Source organism: Eptesicus fuscus, chromosome 15 (assembly GCF_027574615.1).
Source record: "Eptesicus fuscus isolate TK198812 chromosome 15, DD_ASM_mEF_20220401, whole genome shotgun sequence".
Taxonomy (NCBI): Eukaryota; Metazoa; Chordata; class Mammalia; order Chiroptera; family Vespertilionidae; genus Eptesicus; species Eptesicus fuscus.
In genome coordinates this window covers 30606850-30622779 of record NC_072487.1, presented here as the reverse complement: position 1 = coordinate 30622779, position 15930 = coordinate 30606850, and the positions used below count along the sequence as shown (strand labels likewise).

The 15930-nt window shown below is 39.0% G+C and overlaps 2 protein-coding genes across 4 annotated transcripts in view; one reads left to right on the top strand and one right to left on the bottom strand.

Annotated features, from left to right (window-relative positions):
* Nucleotides 1-15930, bottom strand: part of AK3 (adenylate kinase 3) — a 48050-nt gene that overhangs the window by 2006 nt on the left and 30114 nt on the right. The window lies entirely within an intron of this gene.
* The window catches only part of CDC37L1 (cell division cycle 37 like 1, HSP90 cochaperone), a 50869-nt gene that overhangs the window by 17808 nt on the left and 17131 nt on the right, over nt 1-15930 (top strand). For all 3 annotated transcript variants that reach the window (XM_054727325.1, XM_054727324.1, XM_054727323.1), the window contains exons 4-5: nt 5736-5851; nt 6141-6263. In XM_054727325.1, the coding sequence (XP_054583300.1) occupies nt 5736-5851; nt 6141-6263 (239 nt within the window). The remainder of the gene's footprint in view (nt 1-5735; nt 5852-6140; nt 6264-15930) is intronic.

The following is a 15930-nucleotide window of genomic DNA, read 5'->3' as shown; positions in this document are numbered from 1 at the left end:
CACTCCCATCTGGCCTGCGTAGTTTCTGTTGAGAAATCAGCTGACAATTGTATGGATGCTCCCTTGTAGGTAACTAACTGTTTTTCTCTTGCTGCTTTTAATATTCTCTCTTTGTCTTTTGCTCTTGGCATTTTAATTATGATGTGTCTTGGTGTGGTCCTCTTTGGATTCCTTTTGTTTGGGGTTCTCTGCGCTTCCTGGACTTGTAAGTCTATTTCTTTCACCTGGTGGGGGAAGTTTTCTGTCATTATTTCTTCAAATAGGTTTTCAGTATCTTGCTCTCTCTCTTCTTCTGGCACCCCCATAATTCTGATGTTGGTACACTTGAAGTTGTCGCAGAGGCTCCTTACACTATCTTCATATTTTTGGATTCTTTTTGCTTTTTGCTTTTCCAGTTGGGTGTTTTTTGCTTCTTTGTATTTCAAATCTTTGACTTGATTCTTGCGGTCCTCTAGTCTGCTGTTGGATCTCTGTATATTATTCTTTATTTCAGTCAGTGTATGCTTAATTTCTGATTGGTCCTTTTTCATATCCTCAAGGGTCTCACTAAATTTATCGGCCTTTTCTAGAAAATTCTTGAAAAACCTTATAACCGTGGTTTTGAATTCTATATCCAGTCATTTGCTTTCCTCCATTTCTTTCATTTGTGACTTGTTTCTTTGTCTCCACATTTTGGCTGCTTTCCTGAGTTGATAGAGTGGCTTTGTGTGCTAGGTGTCCTATAGGGCCCAGTGGCTCAGCCTCCCCAGTTACCTGAGGTGGACACTCTTGGTGAACCCCTTTGTGGGCTGTGTGCACAGTCTTGTTGTAGTTAAGCCTTGATTGTTGTTGGTATCACTAGGAGGAATTGACTTCCAGGCCAATTGGCTGTGAGGATCATCTGTGTCTATGATGGGAGAACTTCTGTGCTGGAGACACCCTTATGAGACAAGACTTGCTTCAGTGGGGCTTTGGTGCTCACTGAGTCTGCCCCCTGAGTGTGTCCCTTATGGATCTGAGGAGTTGTAATCTGGATGGTCCTACTCTGACCCCTGGGTACACTGGCTCTTGGATCTCCAAGGAGGTGCTAATTTAGCTTCTGCCTGAGGCCACCCAGCAGGAGCTACAGAGAGATCTGCAGATTCCTCTTCTTTGTTTGGGTTTTGGAGGTGCCCAGATGAGGCCCAGCTGTGAAGCAATGCAAGCTGCTGCGGGGCCGTGGGCCTTCTTTTGGATGTTCTGGGTCTCACTGACTCAGCTGCAGTTTGTTAGGTAAGTTTAGATTTCAAAGGACCAGGCCATTCATATGCAAAAGCCTCTGCACTCAGCTTGAAGGATGGGGCAGAGTCTCAGGGCAGAGCAAACAGCAATGGCTTCCCGTCAGCCCTGCCCTAAGAGGCCCCTGGGTCTCAGTGTGCCGTGGTAATCACCACAAGCACCCCTGAGAGAAAGCCGCCCTCGAGTTTCACCTGTTGCCAAACAGTCCAGTTTCTCCCCATATGGGTCTGGGTCCCCAGAGTCTCACCCGGAACTGGAGTTCAGAGCAGTCGGGAGCTTTTGTCTCCCTTCCACTTGAAAAAGCCAGCTGCGTACTCAGTTGCCAGCCCTCACCGCGCGCACACCTCCATACCTCTGCCTTCCGCAGCTCCTGTGAGTCTCATTGTGCTTTTCTCTTTCCTTCTAATTGTAGAATCTCCACTCAGCCAGCCTTCCTGTGGTTCTGGATGATGTCTGTTTTGTCTTTTAGTTGTAGTTTTGAAATTGTTGTATGAGGCAGCAGTTCAGGTGTTACCTATGCCACCATCTTGGTTTCTCCATCAGTTGGAATATTAAAAGCTAATGGATGGATTGGGATTTAGATGTTCACCAGAAAAATTTAAAGGTGAAATTAATTATTTAAATTAAACTATTTTAATTTCTCAAAGTAAGTTTTTTCAGGTATCCATATAAGTTTGTTGGCTAGTTTAAATGACTAGATTATCCTTAACCAAAGGATTAGTTTACTATTTGATAAATGAATGAATGAATTGTTGATATTGTGTGAATATTATCAATGTTTACTCTGTCAGACTCTGTTTTAAGTGCTCTAATATGTATTGATTAATCTGCACAAAAATCCTGTGAGTTACATACTATTTTAGCCCTATTTTACATAAGAGAAAATGGAGGCATAGAGGTATAAAGGAACTTGTCCAAGGTGTAGTAAATGGCCAGTATTTGAACCAAAGCAGGTTAGCCTTTGATTCTGTTTTCTTAGCTATCATGCTAGATTGTGTTACTTTCCATTTGTTTATACATCCTATATAATAATCCTATATAATAAAGAGGTAACATGCAAATTGACCATCACACCCTCACACACAAGATGGCCACCCCCATGTTGTCACAAGATGGCTGGCAGGGGAGGGCAGTTGGGGGCGACTGGGTTGGCAGGGGAGGGCAATTAGGGGAGACCAGGCCAGCAGGGTAGGGCATTTAGGGGCGACCAGGCCGGCAGGGGAGGGCAGTTGGGGGTGATCGGGCCAGCAGGGGAGGGCATTTGGGGGCGATTGGGCTGGCAGGGCAGCAGTTAGGCGTCGATCAGGCTGGCAGAGGAGTGGTTAGGGGGTGATCAGGCTGGCAGGCAGAAGCGGTTAGGGGCGATCAGGCAGGCAGGCAGGCAAGCAGTTAGGAGCCAGCAGTCCCCAATTGTGAGAGGAATGTCCCCCGAGGGGTCCCAGATTGGAGAGGGTGCAGACCGGGCTGAGGAACACCCCCCACCCCAGTGCACAGATTTTGTGCAACAGGCCTCTAGTTTGTTTATAAATTCCAAAATAACATTAGCACTTTCTGGTATGTTTTATTCCACTAAACCAATGGTCGGCAAACTCATTAGTCAACAGAGCCAAATATCAACAGTTACAACGATTGAAATTTCTTTTGAGAGCCAAATTTTTTAAACTTAAACTTCTTCTAACACCACTTCTTTAAAATAGACTTGCCCAGGCCATGGTATTTTGTGGAAGAGCCACACTCAAGGGGCCAAAGACCCGCATGTGGCTTGCGAGCTGCAGTTTGCCGACCACGGCACTAAGCCATTGATTCTATTGATATATTTGTTCATAAGATTCCACACTCTCCCCACAGAGATCTATATGGAGTACCTATAGCCTAACTTCTCAGTTTTGTAGTAATTGGGTATACTTTTTGTTGTTGTTAATCCTCACCCAAGGATATTTTTTCATTGATTTTTATAGAGAGTGGAAGGGAAAGGGAGAGACAGAGAGAAACATCGATGTGAAAGAGACACATTGATTGGTTGCCTCCTGCACACACCCTGATCAGGGCCAGGGAACCTGTGACCAAGGTACATGCCCTTGACTGGAATCGAACCCAGGACCCTTCAGTCCACGGGCTGACACTGAGCCAAACCAGCTAGGGCTGGGTATACTTTTTAAAATATATATATATATATATGTATATATATATATATTTTTAAAATATATATATAATAATTTTTTTTTTATTGATTTCAGAGAGGAAGGGAGAGGGAGAGATAGAAACATCAATTATGAGAGAGAATCATTGATTGGCTGCTTCATGCACACGCCATACAGAGGATTGAGCGGCAACCCAGGCATGTGCCCTGACCGAGAATCAAACTGTGACCTCCAGGTTTTTAGATTGATGCTCAACCACTGAGCCATGCTGGCCGGGCTGGGTATATATTTTTTAAATCAAGTCATGGCAAGTATTCCTCAGATAAAGAAAAGCTATGGTTAACTTCAAGGGTTAATTTTGTCTTGGGAGTATGGGTGGGAAGAGATCAACCAGTGAACTTCCATGTATATACAGTATGCATAACCTATGGATACAGACAATGGGGTGGTGGTGAGGGCCTTGAGGGGGATGTGAGTGGACTGGAAGAGGTTAATGGGGGAGAAAGGAGGACCTATGTAATACTTCCAACAATAAAGATTTTTTTTAAATAAATAACATTAAAATTATTTTTTTAACATTTAATGGTACCCTTCTTCATGGCCCCTACAAGTGTCATTAACCCTTTCATATTATCTTGCCTGCAAAAGAAACCAAAATGGATAGGATTTTGGTGCCTCAGTGAGTCATTATGCTGCCATGGAGAAGTAAACAGGAGAACAGTGCTCTCTCTATGGATAGTAGATAGAGTTGAAAATATTGCCTCTTCAGAAATGTCACAGAGCTAAGACAAAACTGCTTTATAGGATTTATTTTATGACTTCAGCTATAAGCAATAAGGATTATGCTTTCTTTAGATATGATCCTCAGAAGTTAATTAGGTTCTTTAATTACAGTTTGAGAAGTAGTTTCAGATAACTTCTATGGTCATTCTGCTTCTCAGAATTTAAAATTACCTAATCACTGTATCCAGAATGTTGGGTAAATAACTTGATAAAGCTTGTAAAACTCTTTATAAGAAAATGCTAATATGCTTTTTCCCCTGTGTTTTTTAAATGAGGACACATTAATCACTTATTTTCAATTGATTCCCATGTTGCTAAAGGTGTATTTCTCAGTAAGACATAGGTCTTCAGTTTTGTTCTTTCTTGTGTTCTAATGTGGAACTTTAATATATGAAAGTTCATTTTGTGTCTAGAGGCAAGATTTACTGCCAAACAATTAAGACAGCTTTATAAAATTTTCATGATGATTCAGTAACATCCAGACTTCCTTGGATGAGTCTAAAGCACTAAGTGTAACTATGTTATACTTAATTTACTCAAGTGTAAAGCTGACTGGACAGAGTTAAATAAAAACTTAACACTTTACTGGTTCCATGATCACTTGGGTGATATTAACTTTTTGACTAAATTTCTTACTAATGTGAATAAAGATGAAGTTGCACCTTAAGTAGTATTTGGATTAGTTGGATATTTTGAAGCAAAGTAGCAGCCATTTGCAAATATGCTTAACTAATTTTTAAAAGATTTTGTTTTCTGTGTATACAAGCAGTCAGAATGACTGGTTAACATGATTAAAATAGTTAAAGTATATGGTTTGTTTGTCTTTTTAATATGTTTTTATTGATTTTAGAGAGAAGAGAAGGGAGAGGGGTAGACAGATATGAACATCAATGAGAGAAACATCCTTCAGCTGCCTCCTTGCATGCCCCCTACTGGGGATCAAGCTCTGACCAGAAATCAAACTGGTGACCTCTTGTTTCATGGGTCGATAGCCACCTGAGCCGGGCTAAAGTATATTGTTTTTATAAAACCGACTGGATTAGTTTCCCATGCTGTCAACATTTTACCATATCATCTTAGACATTTTTTAATTAGATTGTAGCTTTTCTGAACCTTCTACTAATTCTTTGTTCGCTAAGTGCATTTTATTGAGGTTTTGCTGTCTTTTTCACTTTCCAATAGAAAAATTTATATTCTGTGACTAAATAATGTTGAGTCTCTTAAAATCATCTTTTTTTACTAGATGACCAGCCATCTCACTTAGCCCAGGACTTTGGGCATGCCCCAGATATAGGAGTTTTGGCTTTAAACCAATCACTCAGCTTAAGTCTGACTAATTATCTGGATAAAAACACCTTTCTGTGAATTTTGGAAGCTATTTCCAATATACTGCATATTGCTTTAAAAGAATTTTATCCCTCTTCATTTGCTCTTTTATGTAACATATTGCTATGGTAATATGAATCGTCTTTAAAGATAATCATTTTAAAATACTATTGCTTCACTTATAAGAAGAAAGTATTTGATATTCATGGTTTAATTCTTTTTTTACAGGTATGTTGAGTCGATGGGATGATAGTCAGAGATTTTTATCTGACCATCCATATCTTGTATGTGAAGAAACTGCTAAATATCTTATTTTATGGTGTTTTCATTTAGAAGCTGAACAGGTATCGTGAACTTTGAATTTCTGGGAATCTTAGGGGAATGCTGATATACTTGTTATTACTTTAAATTAAAGTAAGAGGGTCATTAAATGGAATTATACTTTTTGTTTTTGCTTTCAGATCTACTTGAATTACTGTGGGAATATTTTTTTAGTTATTTCAGTTAGCACCTGGAAATCTTTTTCTAGTATGCCTCCCCTGAGCCCCCATCTCTCTTGTTCCCATATACTGTAAACCTTTTAAAATATATTTCCAAAGGTATTTCTTATCATTTTAATCTATTTATTTTCAGAAAGGGGCTCTAATGGAACAAATAGCACATCAAGCTGTTGTAATGCAATTTATTATGGAAATGGCCAAAAACTGTAATGTGGATCCAAGAGGGTGTTTTCGTTTATTTTTCCAGAAAGCCAAAGTAAGTAGCTATTTGGTATTATAAATGGGAATGTTAGGCCTTAGCTGAGACCTCTTTGATCCATATACATCAAAGAAAGCCATTCAGCCAGGATGCCACAGGCTAAATTCTGTAGATTTTATAGTGGAAAGAAAAATTATATTACTGATTTTATGCTAATTTTACAAGTGTATGTATTCAGGAAAATTAGAATATTTCTTCATTCAGTAAATATTGAGTAACTATTAATGCAAAAGTATAACTGTTTAAGAGGCTAAGGATACAGTGTAGAATGAAATAGATACAGATAAGTCCATGTTTAGAACTTAAAGCTTAATGAGATGTCAGACTTTTGTAATGAAAAAATAGGAAACAACTTTAAAAATGCAACACAGAGGAATGGCTAAAAACAAACTAGTACATAGAATATTATGCAGCCACTAAAATTATATTTTGAAGAATTTTTAATCTGAGATAATGCTTTGTTATAAAGTCAAAAGAAGTGATACGTATTTATGTTGGCCATGTTAAAGAAAAATAGATATGTCTAGAAAGATTAAGTACCATTTCACACTCACTAGATTAGTAAATTAGCAAATTGTACAAGAAATAGACCAATAAGAATTTGCATTCACTGCCTGTGAGAGTATAAATTGCTACAACAACCTTGGAACGTTTCCTTGTAAAGTTGAACAAATACTCATGCCCAGAAATGCTCCTAGGTATATATCCTAGAGAATAGATTTCTCAACAGGTAGTCCAAGGACACTCATGGGTTTTTACTAGTAATAGCCTTTCAGGAGGCCCAGGGTAAAAACTGTCATTATAATATTAATACTAACATGTTATTTTCACTCTCATGAGTGCAGTAGAGGTTGATTCAGAAGCAGAAATGTGAATCTACCTATCTTCTATTAATCTAGACTTCTCCCTAATTTTTTTGTTTTGAAAATAGTTTTGTTTTGTTTTTAATCCTCACCCACAGTTATTTTTTTTATTGATTTCTAGAGAGAGGAAGTGAGGAAGGAGAAAGAGATGAAAGGGAGGGAGGAGGGGGAAAGAGAGAGACAAACTTGGATGTGAGAAAGACCCACCGGTTTGGTTGCCTCCTGCATGCACCCGTACTGGGACTGGGGAACCCGTAACTGAGGTACATGCCCTTGCCTGGGAATCGAACCCTCAACCCTTAGGTCCGCAGGCCAATGCTCTAACCACTGAGCAACCAGGCCAGGGCAGTTTTTTAAAAACATGTTATAAATGTTAACATGTAATGAGTTTGTTATTGTTATGTTTTAGTTAATATTTTTTAAATTCTTCATTTTTAATTTCTAACATAGTAAATATTAATAGAATTAGCCCACATAGACAGGAGATCTTTAGGTTCCTCAATAATTTTCATAAGTGTGAAGTCCTGAGACCATAAAGTTTGACAATTGTTGCCTTAGAGCAGTGGTCGGCAAACTCATTAGTCAACAGAGCCAAATATCAACAGTACAACGATTGAAATTTCTTTTGAGAGCCAAATTTTTTAAACTTAAACTTCTTCTAACGCCAGGCCGTGGTATTTTGTGGAAGAGCCACACTCAAGGGGCCAAAGAGCCGCATGTGGCTTGCGAACCGCAGTTTGCCGACCACGGCCTTAGAGAAACTCGTATAAATATGCACTAGCAGAATTGTTTATAGCAGAATTGTTCATAACAGCAAAAAGTCTGGGAACAGCCCAGATGTCTGTTAACAGTAGAATGAACCAGCATCAGTGCGAATAAAAAGCAAGAGAGTGAAAACAGGCTACAGAATTATATATCTAGTACAAGAAAAACTAAACAATATATTGTTAAGGTACACATAGATAAGCACAAAAACTAGAGGCAAAATGAAGACAAAAGTCACAATAATGGTAACCTCAGAGAAAGGGTGGGAATGCCTTTCGGGAACTGATTTCTAAGGTACTAAATAGCAATGATCTATTTCCTAATTTGTGTTAGGTATATAGTGGGTTTTTGCCCAATAAACTATACATATATCTTAACATGCTCTTGCATACATGGCACATTTAGTATACATAATTAGAAGTTAGAAGGAAATAGGCCAAAAGTTTAACTTTGATTATACGTGGGTGGTGGAATTATAAATGATTTTTTATGAACATATTTCCTTTTATAAATTGAAGATGCCATTGTATTTTAAATTAAAAAGAAAATATTAAAATGGTGGTAGTCCTACCTTAAATGTTCTAAACTCTTCTAAAGTGTAACCTAAATGGGAAATTTTCCTGAAATAGTAGAGTTTTAATGAGTAAATGATTGAGTTGGTATTTTAGCTAGTTTTCTGATGACTATTCTAAAATTTCACTTATCACATAGGCATCAAAAAATTTTTTTTCTTTTTCATCTTACATTAATGGCTGTGTTTGAACTTGTGCTTAATAGGATAATGGAACATAGCCATATTATGTATATTCTTTGAAATTTACTTAGAATTGAACTGAAAGGCACGGAAGTTTTTATTTTTTATTTTTTTATTGTTTATAGTATTACAAATAGTAGTACATATGTCTCCTTTTTTTCCCATTGACCTTCCCCCAGCCTCCCCTACTCCCGGCACATGCCCTGACCCTACCCCCCCCCCCCCCAGTGTCTTGCGTCCATTGGTTATGCTTATATGCATGCATACAAGTCCTTAGGTTGATCTCTTACCTTCCCCCCCCCCCCATCCCTCCCCAGCCTTCCCACTAATTTGACAGTCTGTTCGATGCAACTCTGCCTCTGTATCTTTTTGTTCATCAGGTTATAATGTTCTTTATTATCCATAAATGAGTGAGATCATGTGGTATTTTTCTTTCACTGACTGGCTTATTTCACTTAGCATAATGCTCTCCTGTTCCATCCATGCTGCTGCAAATGGTAAGAATTCCTTCTTTTTTATGGCAGCATAGTATTCCATTGTGTAGATGTACCGTAGTTTTCTAATCCACTCATCTGCTGATGGGCATTTAGGCTGTTTCCAATTTTAGCTATTGTAAATTGTGCTGCTATGAACATAGGGTGCATATATCCTTTCTGATTGGTGTTTCTAGTTTCTTGGGATATATTCCTAGAAGTGGGATTACTGGGTCAAATGGCAGTTCCATTTTTAAATTTTTGAGGGAACGCCATACTGTTTTCCGCAATGGCTGCACCAGTCTGCATTCCCACCAGCAGTGAAGGAGGGTACCTTTTTCTCTGCATCCTAACCAGCACTTGTCATTTGTTGATGACAGCCACTCTGACAGGTGTGAGGTGGTACCTCATTGTTGTTTTGATTTGCATCTCTCAGATGATAAGTGACTTTGAGCATATTTTCATATATCTCTTGGCTGTCTGAATGTTCTCTTTCAAAAAGTGTCTATTTAGGTCGTTTGCCCATATTTTGATTGGATTGTTTATCTTCCTTTTGTTAAATTGTATGAGTTCTCTGTAAATGTTGGATATTAAACCCTTATCAGAGATAACATTGGCAAATATGTTCTCCCATGCAGTGGGCTTTCTTGTTGTTTTGTTGATGGTTTCTTTTGCTGTGCAGAAGCTTTTTATTTTGAGGTAGTCCCATTTGTTTATTTTCTCCTTAGTCTCTCTTGCCCTAGGATCTGTGTCTGTAAAGATATTGCTATGACATATGTCTTCAATTTTGCTGCCTATGGAGTCTTGTAGGATTTTTATGGTTTCCTGTCTTAAATTCAAGTCCTTGAGCCATTTTGAGTTTGTTTTTGTGTATGGCGTAAGTTGGTGATCTAGTTTCATTTTTTTGCATGTATCTGACCAAATTTCCCGGCACCATTTATTTAAGAGACTGTGTTTGACTCCATTGTGTGCTCTTGCCTCTTTGTCAAATATTAATTGAGTATAATGGCTTGGGTCGATATCTGGGTTCTCTGTTCTGTTTCATTGGTCTATATGTCTGTTCTTGTGCCAGTACCAGGCAGTTTTGAGAACCGTGGCTTGGTAATATAGCTTGATGTCTGGTATTGTGATCCCTCCAACTTTGTTCTTCTCAGGATTGCTGTGACTATTCAGGGTCTTTTTTTATTCCAGATGAATTTTTGGAGAGTTTGTTCTAGATCTTGGAAATATACCGTTGGTATTTTAATAGGCATTGCATTAAATCTATAGATTGATTTAGGTAGTATGGACATTTTAATGATGTTGATTCTACCAATCCATGAACATGGTATGTTCTTCCATTTGTTTGTCTTCCTCTATCTCTTTTTTCAATGTCCTGAAGTTTTCTGAGTACACGTCTTTTATGTCCTTAGTAAAGTTTATTCCTAGGTATCTTAATTTTTTTGTTGCGATGGTAAATGGGATTTTTTTTTTCATTTCTCTTTCTGTGAGTTCATTATTGGTGTATAAAAAGGCCATAGATTTCTAGGTGTTAATTTTGTATCCTGCTACATTGCCAAATTCATTTATTAGATCTAGTAGTTTTTTGATGGAATCTTTGAGGTTTTCTGTGTATAGTATCATGTCATCTGCGAGTAAGGACAATTTTACTTCTTCTTTTCCAATTTGGATGCCTTTTATTTCTTTTTCTTGCCTGATCACTATGGCTAGTACTTCTAGTACTATGTTGAACAGGAGTGGTGAAAGTGGGCATCCTTGTCTTGTTCCTGTTCTTAAGGGAAATGGGTTTAGTTTTTGCCCATTGAGTATGATGTTGGCCGTAGGTTTGTCATATAAGGCTTTTATTATGTTGAGGTATGATCCCTCTATTCCCACTTTGCTAAGAGTTTTTATCAAGAAAGGGTGTTGGATTTTGTCAAATGCTTTTTCTGCATCAATTGGTATGATTATGTGATTTTTGTCTCTCAGTTTGTTTATGTGATGTATCACATTTATTGATTTGCGGACATTGTACCATCCTTGCATCCCTGGGATAAATCCCACTTGGTCATGGTGTATGATCTTTCTAATGTATTGCTGAATCCGATTTGCTAGAATTTTGTTGAGGATTTTAGCATCTATGTTCATCAAGGATATTGGCCTGTAGTTCTCTTTTTTCTTGAGGTGTCTTTATCTGGTTTTGGGATTAGGGTAATGCTAGCTTTATAGAAAGAGGTTGGAAGTGTGCCTTCCTCTTGAATTTTTTGGAATAGTCTGAGGAGGATAGGTTTTAGTTCTTCTTTGAATGTTTGGTAGAATTCCCCTATAAAGCCCTCCGGACCAGGGCTTTTGTTTGCTGGAAGATTTTTTTTTTAAATATATTTGTGGGTGGATGTTCACAGAGTCATTACAGAGTTTGTTTGTTTTTTCATTGATTTTTACAGACAGGAAGGGAGAGGGATAGAAAGTTAGAAGCATCGATGAGAGAGAAACATCGATCAGCTGCCTCCTGCACACCCCTTACTGGGGAAGTGCCCGCAACCAAGGTACATGCCCTTGACTGGAATCGAACCTGGGACCCCTCAGTCTGCAGGCCAACGCTCTATCCACTGAGCCAAACCAGCTAGAGCTGTTTGCTGGAAGATTTTTGATCGCTGTTTCAATTTCTTAAGTAGTTATCGGCCTATTCAGGTTTTTTTTTTTTTTTATTCTTCTTGGTTGAGTTTTGGAAATTGTATTTTTCTAAGAATATGTCCATTTCATCTAGGTCAGTGATGGCGAACCTATGACACGCGTGTCCGCACTGACACGCATAGCCATTTCTGATGACACGCGGCCACTGAGGCAGCCGCATGCCGAGGATGAAACATTTGCTGCTCTTGAGGATGAAACATTTGCGAAATAATGTTTTTTCCTCAAAGTGACACATTACCCGAGTTATGCTCAGTTTTTTGGCGAAGTTTGACACACCAAGCTCAAAAGGTTGCCCATCACTGATCTAGGTTGTCCATTTTATTGGAATAGAGTTGTTCATAGTATTTTTTCATAATCGTTTGTATTTCTGTGGGATCGGTTGTTACTTCCTCTTTCATTTCTGATTTTGTTTATTTGGCTCCTCTCTCTTTGCTTCTTGGTGAGCCTGGCTAGAGGTTCATCAATCTTGTTTATCCTTTCAAAGAACCAGCTCTTGGTTTTATTGATCTTTTGTATTGTTTTTTTGGTATCTATATGTCGTTTATCTCCACTCTGATCTTTATTATTTCCTTCTGCTTACGCTGGGCTTTTCTTGTTGCTCTCTTTCTAACTCTTTGAGTTGTATGGTTAGATAATTTATTACCATTGTTTCTTGTTTTTTGAGGTAGGCCTGTAGAGCTATGAAATTCCCTCTCAGAACTGCTTTCACGGTATCCCATAGATTTTGGATTGTTGTGTTTTCATTGTCATTTGTTGCCATGATGCTTTTTATTTCTTCTTTGATCTCTTTGGTAACCCAGTCATTGTTTAATAGCATGTTATTTAGCCTCCAGGTGTTTGTTTTTTTTTGTGTGTGTGTGTGTTTTTATTGTAGTTGATGTCTAGTTTTATGCCACTGTGATCTGAGAAGATGCTTGAAATGATTTATATCTTCTTTTTTTAAAAATATATTTTATTGATTTTTTACAGAGAGGAAGGGAGAGGGATAGAGAGTCAGAAACATCGATGAGAGAGAAACATTGATCAGCTGCCTCCTGCACACTCCCCACTGGGTATGTGCCCGCAACCAAGGTACATGCCCTTGACCAGAATCAAACCTGGGACCCTTGAGTCCGCAGGCCAACGCTCTATCCACTGAGCCAAACTGGCCAGGGCTGATTTCTATCTTCTTGAATTTGAAGCGACTTTGCCTGTGTCCCAATATATGGTCTATTTTTGAAAATGACCTGTGTGCACTTGAGAAGAATGTATATTCTGTGGCTTTGGGGTGAAATGTTCTGAAGATGTCAATTAATTCCATCTGATCTAGTGTGTCATTTAGGATTGATGTTTCTTTGCTGATTTTTTGTTTAGAGGATTTGTTTAGTGGTGTTAGTGGGGTATTAAAGTCCTTTACTATGACTGCATTGCTGTCAATCTCTTCCTTGATATCCTCCAGAAGTTTTTTTATGTATTTGGGTGCTCCTGTATTGGGTGCATATATGTTTACCAGAGTTATATCTTCTTGTTGGATTGCTCCCTTTATTATTATGAAGTGGCCTTCCTTATCTCTTTTTATGTCCTTCACTTTGAGATCTAATTTGTCAGATATAAGTATTGCTACCCCAGCTTTTTTTTTTTTCATTTCTATTCACCTGAAAAACCTTTTTCCATCCCTTCACCATAAGTCTGTGTGAGTGCTTTTTTCTGAGGTGGGTTTCCTGTAGACAGCAGATATATGGGTCATGTTTTCTTATCCACTCAGCTACCCTATGTCTTTTGATTGGGGCATTTAATCCATTTACATTTAAAGTTATTATTGATAGGTACTTGTTTGTCGCCATTTTTATTCTTTACCTCTGTGTTCCTTCTTCGCTTCCTATTTCTTCTTTTTTACAGCAGACCCTTTAGCATTTCTTGCATTGCTGGTTTGGTTGTGACAAACTCCCTTAGTCCTTTTTTGTCTGTGAAGCTCCTGATTTCACCCTCAATTTTTTTTTTTTCTTTATTGATTAAGGTGTCACATATTTGTCCTCATCCCCCCATTCCCATCCCACACCCCTCCCCACGGATGCCCCAACCCCCTGTTGAACTTAACCGTTGGATAGGCTCATATGCATGCACACAAGTCCTTTGGTTGATCTCTCCCCCCTCCCCCCAACCTCCCCTATCCTCCCTCTGAGGCCCGATAGTCCGATCGATGCCTCCTTGTTTCTGGTTCTGTTCTTGTTCATCAGTCTATGTTGTTCATCATTTCCCCTAGATGAGCGAGATCATGTGTCACTAGAGATATACTTATAAGAACTGAATGTGAGACGAGCAATAATAGTTATGCTGACAGGCAAATGAATCAGTCTGTAGTGAGTTTCTTTCTGTACCAACAGTTCTTTAGAGACCCAATTTCAATGTCCACCAGTTCCTTATGTGTACATGTCAGCACTGACCCCTCAGCTCTGGATGGTGGACAAATGGTGGTAACGGATGTCCGACTCCCTCTGGTTTGGTCTCGGCCGGACCCAGGGGTCACCCTCAATTTTGATTGATAGCCTTTCTGGGTACAGTATTCTTGGATTCAGAACCTTCCTTTGCATGACTTTGTATATTTCATTCCATTCCCTTCTGTCCTGATGTGTTTCTGTTGAGAAATCAGTCACTAGTCTGATGGGGGATCCTTTGTAGGTAACTTTCTGTCTCTCTCTGGCCACTTTTAAGATTCTTACTTTGTCATTGGTGTTTGCCAATTTAGTTATAATGTGCCTTGGCGTCGGCCTTTTGGGGTTCATTTTGTATGGGACTCTTGTGAGCTTCTTGGACTTGTGTGAGTTTTTCTTCCCTATATCAGGGAAGTTTTCTGTCATTATTTCTTCAAACAGGTTTTCTATTCCTTACTCAGTTTTCTCTCCTTCTGGCACCGCTATTATGCGGATGTTGTTTTGTTTTGTGTTGTCCCAAAGTTCTCTTAGGCCAGTGGACGGCAAACTGTAGTTCGCAAGCCACATGCGGCTCGCGAGCTGTGGTTTGCCGCTCTGTTGACTAATGAGTTTGCTGACCACTGGTATACTAAATGTTACCATGTAGTTGGAAGCTGTGAGGATTAGGCAATTGTAGCATATTGTGTGCAAAGAGGTAAAGGGTAGTATATGACAGTGGTCAGCAAACTCATTAGTCAACAGAGCCGCAGTTTGCCAACCACTGCCTTAGGCTCTCCTCCTATTTTTTAAGTTTTTTCCTAGATGCTCCTCTGCTTGGGTATTCTTTCCTACCTTGTCTTCTAGCTCACTGATGTGGTCCTCCACTTCTTCTAGTCTACTGTTGATGCTTTCTATTGAGTTCTTCATTGTAGTGATGTCATTTTTTCATTTCTTCTTGGTTCTTCTTCATTTCCTCTTGTTTCTCACACATATTGTTGAATTTGTCTTCCAACCTTTTCAGCAACCTTATGACCATTTCTCTGAATTCTTTCTCTGACATATTGCTTGCCTCCATGTCGTTTACTTCCTTTTCTGTTGATGCCTCCTTTTCTTTCGTATGCGGGCTGTTTCTTTGTCTCCCCATGAATCTTTCCTCTCCGGGTGTCTGGTTATGTAATGCTCTCTGTCCTGTGTTGACTTTCTCTGGGCAAAATCTGACCTTTCCGTGAGAAGGTACAGAGCTTGTCCGAGTCTGCGTATTCCCGCTGCTTGAAACCCGGTGTTTGTGGGTTTGCAGCTGGTCCCTTGGTGTTGTGGTTGTAGGGTCCCGGCAGGTATCTGATTCTTCCCGGTTGAAGGTCGGCACTGAAGTCTTTAGATCTTAACACTATTCATAATAATAATTTTTTGAATTAAAGAATTAACTTTCATGGGTGCTTACTTCGTGCCAGGTACTATTATAAGCACTTTTCATGGGTTAACTCCTTAAATCCTCATAACATTTTATGAGGCTTATTCTCTCTCTCTCTCTCTCTCTCTCTCTCTCTCTCTCTCTCTATATATATATATATATATATATATATATATATATACACACACACACACACACACACACACACACACACATATATTTTATTGATTTTTTTACAGAGAGGAAGGGGGAGGGATAGAGAGTTAGAAACATCGATGAGAGAGAAACACCGATCAGCTGCCTCCTGCACACCCCCTATTGGGGATGTGCCCGGA